Here is a 17190-nt window from a genome sequence, read left to right as displayed (position 1 = left end):
CAATACCAAGATCAACCTTTTGGCAATCAGGACAAGATTTCACAATTCCCTGGGCATCCCCCAGAGGTAAATGAAATAGCTTCGCTAGGACTTTAGCAGATTGATGAAAAAATGCATGAGATTGTCGAGCTTATGAAAAAACATCAACCGAAGGACCAGTCCACGCTTGTGCAACTAAATAGTCAGCTCGGTTATTACCGATAGCCAAACCTTGGTCACTAAGATGACTCCGGATATGAGTGATAAAATAAGGATGTTCTCTTTCTGCTAAGAGTCTTAATAACTTCTGCAATAAGAAATACAAATGCTTATTCAAAATTTCCTTCAAAATGGCATGATACATTCTCAAAACAATGCCTACTACATCAAGTGAATCAGAGGCTATATTTACAGCAGTATTATTCCATGTTTCAAAAACCCAAATAACCGTGGTAAATTCAAGGGTTTGCAAAGAGTCAAATGACTTCCCTTGAAGTAAATGTTCTTTCCATTGCCCAGGCGTCTCCTCCCAGGTAACAGCTTTACGGGATTTTTTTCCAGCATCCGTAAAGACCATTATGCTGTCCACTGGACTGTCAGACAAAAAAATACATGATTCCTACTGCATGTTAGATAAAGGTGGTAACAAGCGATATGAGGGATAAGAATTTGTTATTTCCCTGCCAATGCTATTTGCAGGTCTGTTGAAGTTCGCAGTAGCCAAGCCAAATAGTCTTGCATAAGGGGCAAAATGATCTGTCCCGGGTGCACTCCAGCGATGTCTTGACATCGCGCTTGGTCCCTTTTTAATTTTTTTTTTCTTTTTTTTTTTTCTTTTTTTTTTTTTTTTTTTTTTTTAAAACCAATAATAACAAATATAATTGATAAACCTTGTCTAATTAAATCTCTAAGCTATCCCCATATCCTTAAATGATTTAACCATTCATTTAACCCAGTATATGCAACAGTTAATTTTTTCATGTTATCTTAATCAATCGGTTTTGGTTGTGAATTGACTCTGAATGATCAGCTAAATTTATGCAAATACACCCTATCCAAGTCTTCACAAGCATAACCTAAAAGCTAACAATGAAAAGTCAGTGGCAGCACAATATTGTAAATCTGCATGTCTGACACTATTAACATCTTTTAGCATCTGTTTTAAAATACCAAAAGTTAAGTTCATCTGCTTAGCAGTGCAACCGAATAGCACAATCAACAATGAACATAGAGATATAGATCCCACAATCAACATCTAAACGATCACATAAATTACAACATTAACAAAAACCTGTTATCAATACAACACAATACTAAAAGCACATTTCACACTACAGTGGAAGGGCTTAAATAACTTTTTAGTATGAGGAAATTCAGATGTCCACCGGCGCGTAGAACCAAGGGGGTAGAGGAGGCTTATCCGACAAAAATTAGTCGGGGGGCCCCAAAAGCGTCCCCAGACCCCTCCCGGATCACAGCACGGTGGAGTCCTGGTTTCCTCCATGGTTGCCAAATTGAAGCCCAAAAAGCCAAATAAAATTGTTTAGAGACAAAACTCCAAGCCTATAAACAGCAAAAGCACACACACACACACACACACTTTTTTTTTTTTTTTTTTTCTGCTGTGATGTCTGCAGCAGGGCTCATTTTCTGAGCAGCAGCAGTGTGTGCGGGGGGGCGAGAAGCGGCTGCGGAGGCAGGAGTGGGGGTGCTCTCTGTACCAGGAGCAACTCTTGCTCTCCACAGCAACTTTCAGCCTCCAAAAAGGCATACTCATTCTCATAACTGTGTTTTTTGTCTTACTTCTCACCAATATATAAGAAAAACTAACAACCACTAGAAGATTCAAAAATGAAATGATATTGCTACTAAAATCTGGTAAAGTTACCCTGAAACAAAATGAAATGGTACAATTTCCTAAACCAAAACTGCAAGTATAATTACCGACCAAGTTTTTTATCTCTGTATGAAACACCAGTGTACCATGCACCACAATATACATCAATATTGAGAACTATATTGCAATGATGGTTCTTAAGCAGCTTTATCTTAAGCATCTTTACCTCAAGCAGCTTCTAAGAATTGGGCTGCTGTAGCACCTTTTTGGGAGTAGTCCTAATGCATGTTTAGTTTTTCTCATTAGCATTGTCATATGCCGACATATAAAATTTTTTTTTTTTTTTTTTTAACAAATCAAGATGTGACATTACCACTGAATAGAAGTGATCCACAAATTTTGAATATGACTCTGCTCTCTCTGTTTAATATTTGTAAAGGAAAAGTTTGCTTGTGCAGGATCATGAACAATTTGCAAAGCTTTATACGCCAATTCTTGTTAAAGTTTTAACACTTCAGTTTAAAACCATGCCTGCAAATCTGCACATACAAAAGGACAAGCACCCAGTAACATTTGTGCTTGCACTCCGTGTAATGCATCAGTGTTCTGTCTAGGAATCACAGCTGCATTTTCACATAGTGTTTACCATTTATGATGAAATTGCAATTGTTGAGAAGGAGTTAACAGAGTATTTATGAGCATTTTTGTGTCATATGGCATCAACAATTGAGCAGTAAAAAGATGTTGCAAAAGAGATTGAGTAAATGACTCAAACCGATTTCAACCCGTAGTGTGCAATGGCAACTTTGACTTCTTTTATCATTTCCCAATCTAATGCAACCCATTGACCTCCTCCTCCTGGTCCCACAATCAGTGGAAAACCATCGGACTCATATTGGGAACCATTTCTCCTTCAACTACAGCATTTGAATAATTTCCTTCCATCTAGTTACTGGATACACATTACCACCACCCCCCCCACTACCCTCCCCTCCCCATGTTGCATCTGGAAGAGGTAGAGCAGCGGGTGTTAGAGGGTTAAGGGAAATAGGAGCAGGAATAGGGAACGGATCAGGGGGTAAAAATGGATTAGTGCCCCATTGTTCGGGATGTTCCCTGGATCAAAAACTAGGGTTTTTTCAGGGGTATACTCATCCTTGGTCTCCAGTTCTGTCAGTTTCTTCCGCAGTTCCCTTAGTTGCTTGTCTCAGAGTCCCAGTTCCTTCCTTGATTGTTGCTCTATAGCAGGCACTGATGGTGTTGACAGGTGAAGCAGAGGATTAATTGATGGCAACTGTGGTCAAGAAGATAAATCAGGCGTTGGAGGTGGAAAGGTGGCAGAGCAGTCGGGAGCCACGGCAGGCGGGCGCGAGGTCGGGAGTCTGCATTCCAGATTCCTCGCCTGTGTTCTCCGGCTTCTCTCCCTCTGGGAACTCCGATGATTCTGGTGGTGTTTTCAGTTGCTTTTGGTTTTGCTTCTCGGTCCCATTTTTACTTTTCATCTGACCCCCAGGGTCAAATGGCACAGTTGACTGAGTTTGAATCAGTACAGTCCCTTCAGGTGCTGGTAAGGCTATTTTAGGTGTCTCAAACAACTGTTCAGAGGTCAAGTCCATATTTTGAGCATTCATCGGTACTGGCAGATCAGATGTTAAGACAACAAACGCTGAGGCTGCTGCTGACCTCTCACTTTTCATTTCTTTTAAGGTTTCTCTAATCAATTTCCAAAGTGTCGCTAAGCGTTGTGCCTCCTTATCTCTGTTGCTAATTTTATCCCATAGAGCAATACCTATGGCTTCCCAAGTAGGTAACTCAAAAACAGTACCCATCGAGGGGATCAAGTCTCTATCCTGTGCCCATTTCAGTAATTCACGTAAGGTCCTGCCTTTGTGTAGTAAATCTCTCTTAGAGAGAATATATTGGAGGAGCTTAACTACTGCCTCTTCTTGTTGTACATCAGAGTGTAGACCCCATCTCCTCCCCAGCCACTCACCTGATCAGGGCAAGATTCTTCAATTCCGAGCTCGTTTATTCCGTAGCCGGGCACCAGCTACATAGAGTGCCGGGGCAGCAATCTCCTTTCGACTGGCTTCTCCGCTCCTCTCTCATTCCAGCTGTCTTCATCGCTCCTGGAAGCAACAGCATGAGAGTCCCTGGTCCGGGCCACCCTGGGTCCCTGTTCGGGCGCCATTTGTGGGAAAACAGTCTGCGGAGGCTTAAGGATTCCATGTGCACATCAATATGATTGTATGAAATCGTTTATTAGCAACTTGCACTCACTTTATATAGAGAAGCCTTGTTTACACCATCTTATCATGCAGGTGGCTTTGTATTCCAATTACACATTCCATTCTCACGGAAAGATTCTTCTCACATAATTATTTTCCTCTTCTGTTGCCAATTAAGTTATCTCTTTCCCAGTAGCTCATTCTCAGAAAGCCTCTAACTAGGCCTCAATAACCATTAACCCAATGTGGCCTAAATTGAAGTAAGTCAGGATTGCTCACAACCTGTATATTTCTGAACTGTTTCCCCAACATGCACACCATTTCCCAACAGGCCCAGTGGCTACAGTCACTGAGGTTCTGAAGAAAGCAGGACTGACACTGAAGGACATGGATTTGGTGGAGGTAAGGAGTTTTAACATAAGCAGTGAGCTTATTCCTCATCTTTTTAGCAGAAATATTCCACTTGTACATGGAAACATCTCTGGAGGTGTTTCTCCATGTCTGCAGCCTGATCTCTCTCCATCTAGTTCCTGCCATGCAGTTGCAGCCATTATAAAGAATCCAAATGGTGTGGTAGCAAGCTTGGGGAAAAAAAAAAACAACCAAACAAAACCATCTTCGTGTGACATTACTTTTTAGTCCTTTGGCTGACTGTTAATGTTTCAAGTTTGTCACATTTCTCCATTTGTGAGCAAGGCCTTTTTTTGTCAGAGCAATCTGCTTTTCATTAATGTGTTGCCTCAGAATACACCACACCAATTTTTTAAATAAAAAAACCCACATAATTTTGCTTTGTCACACATGTCAGAAGGATTTGAATTTATTTTTCCTGGCAATGTCTGTGTTGCCTACACTTCAATAAACACAATGTTTAACATTTATCCCAATCAAAATGACCTGGAGAAGAAGCACACCTCATTTCACCTCTTGTGCACATGTATTGTTGAAAGCTTCTGTGGGAAATCAGATGGAATAGATTCATAAAATGGTTTGGGTTGGAAGGGACCTCAGAGATCATCCAGTTCTATCCTCACTGTGTGGGCAGGGACACCTCCCACCAGCCCAGGTCGCTCCAAGCCCCATCCAACCTGACCTGAGACACTGCCAGGGATGGGGCAGCCACAGCTTCTCTGGGAAACCTGGCACAGGGGCTCAGCACCCTCAAATTCAAGAATTTCTTCCTCATGTCCAACCTCAATCTCCCCTCTTCAAGTTTTAACCCATTTCCCCTTGTCCTCTCCCTACCCCCCCGCCCCCCATGTCCAAAGCCCTCCCCCAGCTTTCTTGTAGCCCCTTCAGATATTGGAAGGTTGCTCTGAGCTCACCTGGGAGCCTCCTCTTCTCCAGGCTGAACAACCCCAATCCCTCAGCCTGGCTTCCCAGGGAGGTGCTCAGCCCTCTGAGCATTTGAGTGCCTCTCTGGACACCTTCCAGGAGCTCTGTGTCCTTCTGATGTTGGGGACTCCAGAACTGGACCCAGCACTGCAAGGGGGGGTCTCAGCGGAGCAGAGGGGGGCAGAATCCCCTCCCTTGAGCTGCTCCCTGTCCTCCTCCTGGTGGTGGTTGTTCCTTACTGGTGCTGTTCCTCTCCTGCTGTAGGTGAACGAGGCCTTTGCACCTCAGTATCTGGCTGTGGAAAAAGTTTTGGGCCTTGACCCAGAAAAAACCAACATCAACGGTGGGGCTATCGCTGTGGGTCACCCTTTGGGTGCATCAAGATCACGGATCACAGCTCACCTGGTCCATGAATTAAGGTACCTAAGTGGCCACAAACTCAATTCTGAAGCCTTTACCTTCCCAAACTGTTAATCCACAACTTCTGTGGCTAAAATCTTCCACTCTGATAACTGAAAACTCCCTGTGACGAGGTGTGCGGCTCTCTGTGCACATCAGTTACCTCTGTGCTGTCCTGCAGACCCTGCCTCTCACTCATTTCTGTTGTCATTACAGGATTTTTACCTTCCTCTCCATCTGATCCAAGCCTGCAGTGGCCAGTGAGAAGCTTTCCTTTATAGAAATGGCCTGGGAGCAAAGTTTGGTTTTCATTTCACGGGGCATATTTAACAGGCTTTGTCATCACCTTTACAGAATTATCAGAGTTGGAAGGGGGCTCTAAAGATAATCTAGTCCACTTTGCAGGAATTTTGACTCTTTTGGCTTGCTTAGCATTATTTTTATTTCTGTTTTCTTTTACCCCCCCTTAGGGCAGAGATCACTCTATCCTTCTTGTACTTGCAACACTATGTTAGAGTTCCAACCACAAAGTCTCAGCCCATGTAGAAAACTGTTTCTTGGAGTGTGGCTGTAGAAAGCTCAGCTTTTCAAAACAACCTTGGCACAAAAATGCTGGTTTACTTTATATATCATTTTTATTACATGCTGAAACCACAAATATCCCATAATTTCATTCCTTGCCAAGTTTGTATGCCCAAGAACAATGTCCCAAGCCATCTTTTAGATAAGGCTCAGCCCTCCAGCTCCTTTTTTTATCTGACAGAAATATTTCAACAGTTGTGGCTTCGTGATACTTGTCTAGAAAAAAACACCACACACATTCCAAAAGGGGTCATCTTTAGAAGAACTGCCTTGATAGCTGTTTTCTAAAAATCAAGACAACAGCCACTGTGGGTTCCTGAATCTCAATAATTTTTGCTGGTTTTTCTCTCCCTGGACAGGCGGCACGGCAGGAAGTACACGGTTGGGTCAGCTTGCATTGGTGGTGGCCAGGGAATTGCTCTGATCATTGATAACACAGCCTGAGAGGTTCTGGAGACCTGTCCTGCTGCCCAGCTCACCAATTCCTTGAGCAAACTTCTACCTTTTGTGACAATAAAGCATCACTATGTTTTGTGCCATTCCTGCAAGGTAAAAGAATAGCTGAGAAGTCTTGAATTATGAACACACAAAAAAAAATTCCCAGTGCCTTTCTAAGGAAAGGATGTGGAACAAGCTGTAGAATTTCACACTGATGAAGTGTTTTCTAAAAGCCTCTTTGCAATCAAGGTTAATGTCTTTCTCGAGGGAAAACTTCTCTTCGTTTCCTGAGCCAATTGCCTGTCAAACTTTGACCAAACCTGCCTTAAAATAGCAGTCAGTGGAGCTTTTTAAGCAAGTATTGCTTAAATTCTTCTTCTTTCAGCTGCTGCTGTCTGGCACATGTGCCTCTTTTCTCATCAGGAAATGTAAAAAATTAATTGGAGATCTTCTGAAGTCTATACTGATGGTAGATTGATGGCTCTAACCTGTACCCTGCACTCTTGCAAGGGAAAAGCAAACCCAGCAAAAGCTGAAATTGCTACTGTGCCTCCCCAAAGAACAATAAATGTAACAGAAAAAAGAAAACAACATAAAAAAAAAAGGGCTTGGTGTTCCTTTGTTTGTTTGTTTATTTCAAAAGCAACTCACTGGGAGGATTTTGTTACTTCTGGTAAAAGTTTTGTGGTTGGTTTTGGAGAAATTGTGAGTAAACTTGGTGTTTAGTAGGTAGTTTCTAGAGAACTCTAGCAAACTCACCAGCCTTCCAAGGAAAAGGGGGATGGTTGCATCTGACCACTTGGCTGTGCACCCAGCAGCTCATTCCTTAGCTACTTCTATGGCATCATCTCTATCTCCTGGGTCTCTTCACTTAGTGAGAAGCCTGAGCAAGTTGTCTTGCCCCTCACAGGCAGTGGAGGTCAAGTTATGAACCCTTTGGAGTGATGTGGATTACAACTAGGTGAAAGAAGAGCTGTGCTGACCCTGCTTGCTGATGTCCTCCAGGCTGGCTGCACCATCAAGAACAACTTGCAGCTTGCTCTGACCTAGAGATCCACCTTAGATACTCAGTTGGACACATTCCATGTCAGACAGAGAAGGTACTGTGCTACTTAAACTGAAATGGTGTAGAGAAACAAGATAAACCAGGTGCCTCGAGTTGCCAAAGAGTGGGTGTGAGTCCACCTGTGCCTGGTTAGGGCAGGCCCCCTATTACCAGGGAGCCAATAAAGGTGGGACACACACCCACAGAGCTAAGCTCACTCTGGTGCGAGGTAGTGCAGAGGTCAGCAGCTCATTGAGCCTCAGGAGCAAGAAAGGCTCTTCCTGCTACAAAATAGTAGCAAAGGCTTCAGCCTTTCCTCTTTCTCATCCTCTGTCCACTCTCAAAACATTGTTTCTCTTCAGTTTCTTGCTGCTGGCCCCAGCTGGGAGGGTTGTGAAAGAGGGGAGGTTATTCAAGACCTGACAACCCAGCCTGGCAAGAAATTCAAGTTTTGTTGCAACTGATGGGTAAAGTTGGAAGTCTCCTGATTACCCTTCCTGGGCTTATTATGGTGGCATGGTCTTTAAAGACTGGGGAAATCCTTAGCACTATTTATATGAATTTAAAAAACAAACCATCAGCAAGCCAGATCTAACACTTTTTTCTTTATCTTACAAAGTTAGGGTTACTGAGGTGTCCCTGTTCAAGATACCACATGGATTTTATAAAGCAGGATGTTTTTTCTTCTTAGTTCCTTCCATAGCAACCAGTAACTAATTCCCTCTTGACTGGGGATAATCACTGAACTTTTATTTTCAGAGAGCTGGCTGCAGTTTTCACAAGATCTCCTGCCTGGGTAGTAACAGTTCTTTCAGATCTCATCCCTGAGTAGGCACAATGAAGAATAATCCCCTTCGTGTACTTTATTTTGCACATATTGTTTCATTTCCCCCTTTTATCACTCAGTTTTTTGAGACCCACCAACTGGAGAATTCAATTTGCTCACCCTGAATAATGATGTTTTTTCTGCAACAGGCCTCCTGAGGGCCACCTCATTTTCCAGCTAGCTTATGAATGTGTTACCAGCTCATTGCAGATCCTGTTCATAACTTTCCCATGTGGGAGCCAACTGCTTATTCCAACACCTCTCTGTTTTTAGCCTCTTAATCTCCTATCAGGGCCTCTGCTGAGGGGCTTCATCATACTCAACTTGAACCAGTGGAATCCTTTCCCAGGAAGTTATTGGGACTTCATGGATTGCATTTCAAAGACAACTTCTTCCACAGTTTCTTAAAGTTTGGTGTCTGCTTTTAGGGGCAACAGGGGGGGGGAAAAAAAATCTCTTGTTTTGGGAGGAAATGGGATTTCTTTCCCTGCCTGCAGTCTCAGGTTGCAAGGCCTGGTGTGGTCTGAACTCCCTCTGAAGGATGCCAGGGTGGGTTTGGTCAGGGAGAACGCAATCCCTTCTTCAGGTTTCCAACCAACAGTTTGCTGTGCATCAAAATACTGTTTTTTTCTTACCAAATTATTATTAAAGATGACCACAAGCATTGACATTTGATTCCTACAATACATAGGGGTGCCTAGGCTTGAGGAATGCTCTGAGCCTGTCTTTACCAGTGAGTCAAATCATTTACTACAGAGTAACAGCAGCAATACCTGATCCTTGTAGGTAATTCCAAAGTATTTGCTCCACTTTCCCAGCTATCACAATGACAGAACTGTGTTTCTGCCTTTGGGAAATTGGGACATTTTACTGGATTTCAAGAATTTAATAGTGTCTTGGAAGGAGGAGAGGATCCAAAAGAACTGTGGTAGATTTTAGTGGGATAATTACATACATTGTACCAGTTCATGCTTCTTTTTTAGGCTTAAGTGCACACCTTAGTTTTCTGGGAGTAGGCTCTATTCTCCAGAACAATGAAAATGTTGATTTTTCTCTTTCTTGAAATGCATGCAGAAAGCAAGGACTCGTGGAAAGCACTCCATGCCCCGTGGAAAGCTGTGAGGCCTTTACTCCTAAGTGTAGATGTAACTTCCTACCAGTAGGTGGTGCGGTCTGAGCACCCTGCTGCTCCCACCCGTGGTACAAAGGCGTTTGTAGCACAGTTTTTCTCCAAAGTGCAGCTTAGGTTCACCTTGAAACTGAAGCATACCAAAATTTCAGTTTCTCCTCCTGTGGGTTTTGCACAGGAAGGTGCAAGAGATGAAGAACACATTATATGATTTTTTTTTTTGTCCAGAAAAAAAAAGCTATTAATCCTAAGCAAGTGTATGCAAGAGAAGGGGAGAAGGTACAGAAACTCACTGGAGATGGACTTGCCTGTTGCTTTCATTTCTGGATTCTGTCTTAGCAGTTCTGTTATGTTTCAAATAATTGAGGTAGGATGTTGTGTAGCATTCTCTGAAAAACAAACTGTATCTTGAAGGTCCTAAAGCACACAATTTCAGGCAAGCCTCACTTTGTTGTGAGAGTATTTTTAATAAGCTACCCCTCAATCTGTAAATCCAGATATTTCCCATCTCTTAAGATGGGCAGGGCTCTGTCTCTCTGTGTCTGGCTGGATGCTGTACAGGGATGCTTTGGGAGGCATCAGAGGGAAATGAATCCTTCTAAGAGTTCACAAGCTCAGATTTTAGTAGCAGGGCTGCAGTTTCCCTCTTTTGAAGCTCCAAGGAGTGGTGCTGGGGAGGGCTTTGCTGCTTGTTGGTGACATTTACATGGAAAATGTAAAGTAGATTGGAGCAGGAGTTAAGCCTGTGCGATTGCTGGGTTTAGTTTTATACTGGCTGAGTGTTTCTCCTGGAAGGTGATTTAGGATAAGAAAGGGAATATTTCTGAACTTACTTAAGGCTGTGTTTGAAAACAAACCCAGCTGGTAGAGCTGGTAGTGCCAGGTGGAAATGCTGGAGCTGTAGGAATTGCAAGGTGTAAGCTCAGGCCGTTAATGCACAGCACTCTGAAACTGTCAGCACAGTAAATTCAGGTAGGAAGCCAGAGCAGCTCTTGTTTTTCCTTTGGTGGTCATGTTCTGATTCAGCAGAAGCAGGGCTCTGTGTGTTTGTGTGTGTGTAAGTGTGTGTGCGCTCACACCCTACCTGAGCTGAAGCCAGTTTCTGAGAGATGAGAAATTGCCCAAATGGGGCATTAATGATTGTGAAACCCCAGCTTGGAAAAAAAATCAGAGAAAAATCTTGGAAAAATCAGAGACAGGGTGAGCTGTTTCTCAGAAGGTGAAGACAGCAAGCTGAGGACAGTTACTATGCTTAGTCCAGGGAAAGATTGTGGTACCTAAATCCTCTGCATTAGCCCCAGGCCACTTGGACACTTCTGATTTTTGAGTTTTTGGGGTTTTTTTACTTCTCTGACCCAAAACTTATGGACTATGAGGAGAAAGTTTTCTGTGGTGCTGCCTGAAACATTTATCCTTCCCATTACTACCTAATCAGTTGATGGAGCTTGGAAAAAAACATCTGCCTGCATCAGGGAGGAAAACTTACCCAAGGAATTTCACTTTGAAAACTCTTCACATTAAGCTGGAGAGCAGGATTTTTACAGATTCTTCTGTAAAAGATGCTTCTGCAAGTTCCTTGTGGTGCTGTATCCAAACTTCTTTCTTCAGGGTTGAGTGGATGGCTTCTGTTCCCCAGATTTCCTCTGGCCCATGCATTTATGGTAGTTCTTGCCAGGGAGAAAAAATAAGAACAACCCAACAAAAATCTTAATACCTCTATAAATATTAAGCTCTCATCTAAGGTCCACATGATAAAATCATTGGGAGTTTTGTAAGGATATTTTACTCTAAGTTTTTCCCCTCTGCTGCAGTTATTAACATTCAGGTGGTGAGGAAGGATTTGCAAAATGTAGGAAGAGTGTGAAGCAGATGATGAAATTAAGACACAGAGGAAAGAACTTAGGAGATGGCAGAGCACCGAGAAATTGTATTTACTGGACCTCAGATCCTTGAATTGATCTTTTAAACTCATTTGCAGGAGGTTATTTCCCCACACTGGCGGGGCTAAAGTTTCTCACCTCCACAAAAAGATAAAATTATACCCTTTTTAAGAAAACTCAGTAGAATGCAGGAACCTTAATAATAAATCTGTCAGGTTCAGCAAATCTACAGTTGGTAGAAGAGTAACAATTTGACTCATTTGGAGAAAAGCATGTTAAGGTTGTGCTTAACAGAAAGCAGAACTTGGCATTTATTACTGCTGCTTGGGGCAAGTGTCAGTCTTCAACTGCTTCAGGTTCAGGGGAAAGTAGTAAGGAAGTAGAATTTGGAGTAGTCTAAGTATGGTGTTAGGGTATGGAGTAGGTTGATGGTGAGGGAAAGGGCAAGCATGGCTGTGAACCAAAAACTCCCTCTGGTAGGTGTGGAACACCAAACAAAACCACCCTCCCCAAACACCAGTATTTATTCTTGACTCCTGTTTTCTTAAAAAAAAAGAAATGTGAGATTCTGGTGCTCTACACAAGGATCCAGATGTCCTGTCTCTGGCCGCTGTACCTAGAGCTTTACATCCTGGAGATCAGGAACCCCAAATCCTGGTGCTTCACTTCAGGAAATCTTTCTCCCTTACCAGCCTGCAGAGCACAAATTCCTCTAGGACCTTCTTCCTAAGGTTCCAGTACAAGGTGACCTGTGCTAAAGAATATTCTCAAGAACTTCATACTCCTCAAGACATCATGTGGCATGAGTTGATGCTCTCTTAAAATGGCTTCCAGAGGTCTCAGTGGTGGTAAAGGGACTCTCCAGGAGCTTCCTACCTCAGCCTACTCCTCAAGGGCTGCCAACAGAAGATTTTTAGGTCTCAGGAGCTTCTCTGATTCACTGTGATGTTGCAGGTTGGCATTCTTCCCTCTTTCCCATCCACAGACCTCCAGAACATGCTGCATAAAAAAAAAAAGGACAAAAATAAGGGGACACTTGGAAGCAAAATGCAAAACTGCAGAGCCCAGCATGGGCACCCAAAGGCTGGATTCCCCAACTTCTCCTCTTCTTCTCTCCCACCACTTTCCTGAGCATTTTTCTCCTTGCAAAAAGCTTGGGATGAAGTCAGATTGCAGCCTTCAGGTCAAGCCCTGGATGGGATTGAGGAGCAGAGCTATTAGCTCAACTCTTGGCTAAAAGTTGAAAATGTGAAGTACATGAAAATCCTCAAATTACTCTGCAAAACAGTTGGTTGAAGTATTTTGTACCTCTGATAGTACCACTATAACTGCCTGATACAAGGCACTGCATGAAATAGGTGTCAGGACCTGGCATATTTAAAATAATGAACCTGATTTGCAAATTGGTGGCCCTGATCTCATTTCCCATGCCAATCCTCAAGCTCCTCCTGACACCTGGCTCACTAGGCAGCTGTTTCCCCATATCAACCCAAGCAGTTGTCTCCTGTTGACACTGGCCAATCCCAGGTTGCAGGTGGAAAGCTCCATGGGGTGATGATGTATACATGTAGAATTGAAAATACAAAATATGTCTCTTGAATCACTTTTTTTTCTTCTCTCTTCCTGCTTGCAATTAACATATGTTTACCTCAATGTATGCCTGACAGACACCTAAAAGATAAGATTGCTTATCAGGTCGCCTCCTGGTACAGGGTGGAGACAAAAAAAAACAATGAAAGTAGCAAAACACCAAAAGACAAAAAGATAAGGATGACTCATCTCCGGGAAGTCTGGAAATCTGTATGTATCAGGGACTTATGGAATAAAGGGACCCCTCTTTCTTTTGGGGTTTAAAAAACCCTAGGAAAAAAGGAAAAAGCAGCAGCTTTTCCTAGACGCCCCTTCTCTTGGCACTTCGGTTTCCAGCCACGAGGCAGACACAGCGAGGCAGACACAGCAGAGGATCGAACGGCGGAGAACCCAGAAGCAATTCCAGCCCGAGGCCAGGTCCCGGAGGATGGTGACAAAAATCTCTTTGTTTTTCCCTTTTACCTTAACGACTCTCTTTCCAAAGGTGACTAATTTATGCAAAGGCTTTCTGCTAGCCTGGAAACTGGTTTTCCCTGTTTAAAATAAACCCTTGTAACTGGTTTAAATCCTAAAGCCTTGTTATTTTTGTAAAATTCACGCATCGTCTATAAGTAGTGGCTGATTTTTCCTCGCAATCAAAATATAAATAATAACTTGGATCGTAACAGGTGATTCAACACCTGACATTCAACTTGGTGGAGTTGAAGGATCACCAGCTGAAACAGCTCCTGTTCTGCTTCTGATAATGGCTTCCAGGCCACCAAAGGAGATATTTAAAGCTCAAAGATCCTCAGCTGCCAAAAAGATGAGGCTATGGATATTACCATGCAGATTTCAGAGCACATATAGGTCCTCATTCTTTTCTGCCACTGCTTGAATCACCTTGAGGTGGTCCTTGAGCCCTACTCCTTGGTGTAAGTACTACTACTGGGTGAGCCAGGCAGTCTGAACCCCAGGTGAGGTAAGAGAAGGCGACGTTGGTGTATTCCAAAGTCTTTCCAAAGCCTGATGAAGAAATGAGTGTGCTCAGCAGCTGCTGAGCAAAAGCATTTGGGCAGCTTGTTAATTGTCCTGAGGGAAGTTTGGTTTTCTTGAAACAGGTTGAGGATTTGTCAGCCTAGCACTGGGGTCCCTCTGGGGGGTTCTGAGGTGACTGTCAGCTGCTGGAAGTGTGTATTTGAGAGAATTCAAGCCCTTGAAGCACCCTCAATATGAAGTTTATCAAGGTATTTGTTCAACTGCTGGAAAAACTTGAAGCTGGAGCTCCCCCTGCCCCTTTTAAGACTGGGAAAGTTGGTGATGGAAAAAATTTTCTCAAGGAAAATAATGTTCTATTGATGCTGACTCTATTTCTTCAAATGTTTTATGTGATTTATGGAGCTGCTCGTTGCATGTGTGTATAAGATAGTTTGATAGGCATCACTGGGGTTTTTTTGTAGCCTTCTTGGTATTGTTCTTCAAGCTCTCCTTGTGCTGAGGAGTAAAGGAGATCCCTCTGCTCTCTCTTTCAGGTCTCAACATCTGGATGGTAGGAGTTATGCCCAAGCAGGAGTGTAGTTGCTTAAACCTGGCAGAACTCCCCCAGCTTCAAGTTCCAGGAATGTGGTAGGAGTGCAGGTTAGTGCTAGAATAAGGAAAATCATGTATGATTTTTAAAGGACAGTTTAAATTGGGCAACCTGTCACCTTCCTTGCCCTCCATGGAGGGGTCTGAGGTGGTCTGCTTGCAGGATGGAAGCCCTTCCACCCCACCTTCTGGGCTAGGGTTAAACCTGCTCACTTCTTTATGGGACAGCCAAGAAACTCCATGAGTACTCAAGCTTGTAGCCTATCTGAAGGATGGGGAAAGAAAGGTTTACCCCTCTCTTACTTATGAGCTGCACATTTCCACCCCTGGCAGTACTCAGAGCTGTGTTTGTGGTCTCACCTGTGGAGAAACACTCAAGACAAATTTTTAGGATTTTTTTTTGCATTTGCTCTTTAGGAGCAAATTTGCAGGAGTTGGGCTCAATCTGGGGTGTAAAGGGTGTCCCCTCTCCTGGGTTTGACCTCTGCGCTTAAAACCATGAGCGTGCCCCCTCCAAATGGCCCATCCCCTCTTTCTCTGCTGTCCTGCACTTGGGCTTTCCAGAGGGAAAAGTTCTTCCTGGGAGAAGGGGAGTGTCCCGTTGTTTATTTGGGCTTGCTGAGCAAGAAGCTCTCTGAAAGGTCCTGCCCACTGCTTAGACTTGCTCTGGCACCACCTACACCTCCTTTATTTATCAGCTGGCAGGAGGTCTTCTGCAGGCTGGATGGCTGAGGGATGTTCATTAGGGACTGACTTATTTTGCATGAGTTATGCAACCAATTCTGCAAATTTCATTTCCACTTATCAGGGGGGATGTCTCAAGAAGTGGCAGTGAGGGTGACAAGCAGGCCTGGAGGACTTTGTTAGGAGCTAGGAGACCATGTAGCAATATTGCAAGAGTCTGGTGCAAAAATAAAGTGAGAAAGGAGTTTTACCCATTGAGAAACTGTGTTGTACAACTCTGATTTCCATTTATTGAGGATTTTAGTGCTGGAATTGGGGACTGGTAATCCTTGTAATGACTTTTCTAATAGTATTTATTTTAGTGCTCAGGTGATCGATGTTGCAGTTCCCCCCTGGTAGTCCTTGCTTGTGCTTAATGCAAAATCTGAGGGGGTAGAGAAGAAGGAAACCTGGGGGTGCAGCCAGAGATGGAGAAGTGTCTAAATCTTGCATCGGGGAAAAAACAACCCCAAGAACCAGTGTAGGTTGGGAATGTGAAAAGGAACTGAGCTGTTGGAGAGAAGCGAAGGGGAAAGGGAGCTGGGGGTGCTGGTGGATGGAAGGATGACCATGAGCCAACAACGTGGCCAGGAAGCCCAGTGGCACCTGGGGGGCATTAGAAGGGGGGTCAGTAGGTCAGGAGAGGTTCTCCTCCCCCTCTAATCTGCCCTGGTGAGGCCACATCTGGAATATTGTGTCCAGTGCTGGGCTCTCAGTTCCAGAAGGACAGGGAACTGCTGGAGAAAGTCCAGAGCAGAGGCACAGAGATGATGAAGGGTTTGGAACATCTCCTGGTGAGGAAAGGCTGAGGGAGCTGGGGCTCTGCAGCTTGGAGAAGAGGAGAATGATGGGTGAGCTCAATGTCCATAAATACAGAAAGGGAGAGAGAGCCAGGAGGATGGAGCCAGGATTTTCTCAGTGATGTCCAATGATAGGACAAGAGGCAGTGGGTACCAGCTGGAGCATAGGAGATTCCAATAAATACAAGGAAAAACTTCCCTGTGAGGGTGAGGGAGCCCTGGCCCAGGTTGCCCAGAGAGGTTGTGGAGTCTCCTCTGGAGGCTTCCAAACCCACCTGGATCTGTTCCTGGGTGACCTCCTGTAGGTGACCCTGCTCTGGCAGAGGGGTTGGAGTGGATGATCTTTTGAGGTCCCTTCCAACCCCCCCCCCCCCCTTTTCTTTTTTTTTTTTTTTTTTAATTTCCAAGATTTCTGTGAAATGTGAAGCTGAAAGGATTATATTGATCTTCTCAGCCCTAAAAAGCTTCTCTCAAACCATACCTAAATTTTTAAGCCTGGAAGGAAAACAACCTGCAGCCAGCTCCTTCCAGCTGCCTCCCTGTGCTTGAGCAGCAAACCATCCACCAAGGGGGATTTTATTTATTCTTTTTTTCTTTAATTGTGGCTTACACCTCCTAAAAACTGGGCTGTGGTATTGCTGCCTGACTTGGATTTTTTCCATCCAGGCACGACATGTCTGAGTTGTGGGTGCAGCTCAGGCTCCTTGTGACAGCAGCAAGCTTTGGGGATGATTTCAGTCTCAGCAGGGTTCCTCCTGAAACGCTGGCTTGCAGAAAGGCCCCAGCTCAACCTGGGTTGGGAAACTCAAGGTAGGTCTTGTAGAACAGCTTCC

At 43.9% G+C, this 17190-nt stretch overlaps 1 protein-coding gene across 1 annotated transcript in view; it reads left to right on the top strand.

The window, feature by feature from the left end:
• The window catches only part of LOC103535144 (3-ketoacyl-CoA thiolase, mitochondrial), a 29055-nt gene extending 21653 nt beyond the window's left edge, over window positions 1-7402 (top strand). Inside the window, exons 8-10 of the mRNA XM_030468399.1 lie at window positions 4376-4446; window positions 5644-5798; window positions 6720-7402. Coding sequence (XP_030324259.1) covers window positions 4376-4446; window positions 5644-5798; window positions 6720-6804 — 311 coding nt within the window. The 3' untranslated portion in view covers window positions 6805-7402. The remainder of the gene's footprint in view (window positions 1-4375; window positions 4447-5643; window positions 5799-6719) is intronic.
• Window positions 7403-17190: the final 9788 nt, after the last annotated feature.

Source organism: Calypte anna, chromosome W (genome assembly GCF_003957555.1).
Source record: "Calypte anna isolate BGI_N300 chromosome W, bCalAnn1_v1.p, whole genome shotgun sequence".
Taxonomy (NCBI): Eukaryota; Metazoa; Chordata; class Aves; order Apodiformes; family Trochilidae; genus Calypte; species Calypte anna.
Note: the sequence above shows the minus strand (reverse complement) of the source record. Positions and strands in the feature narration are given on the sequence as shown.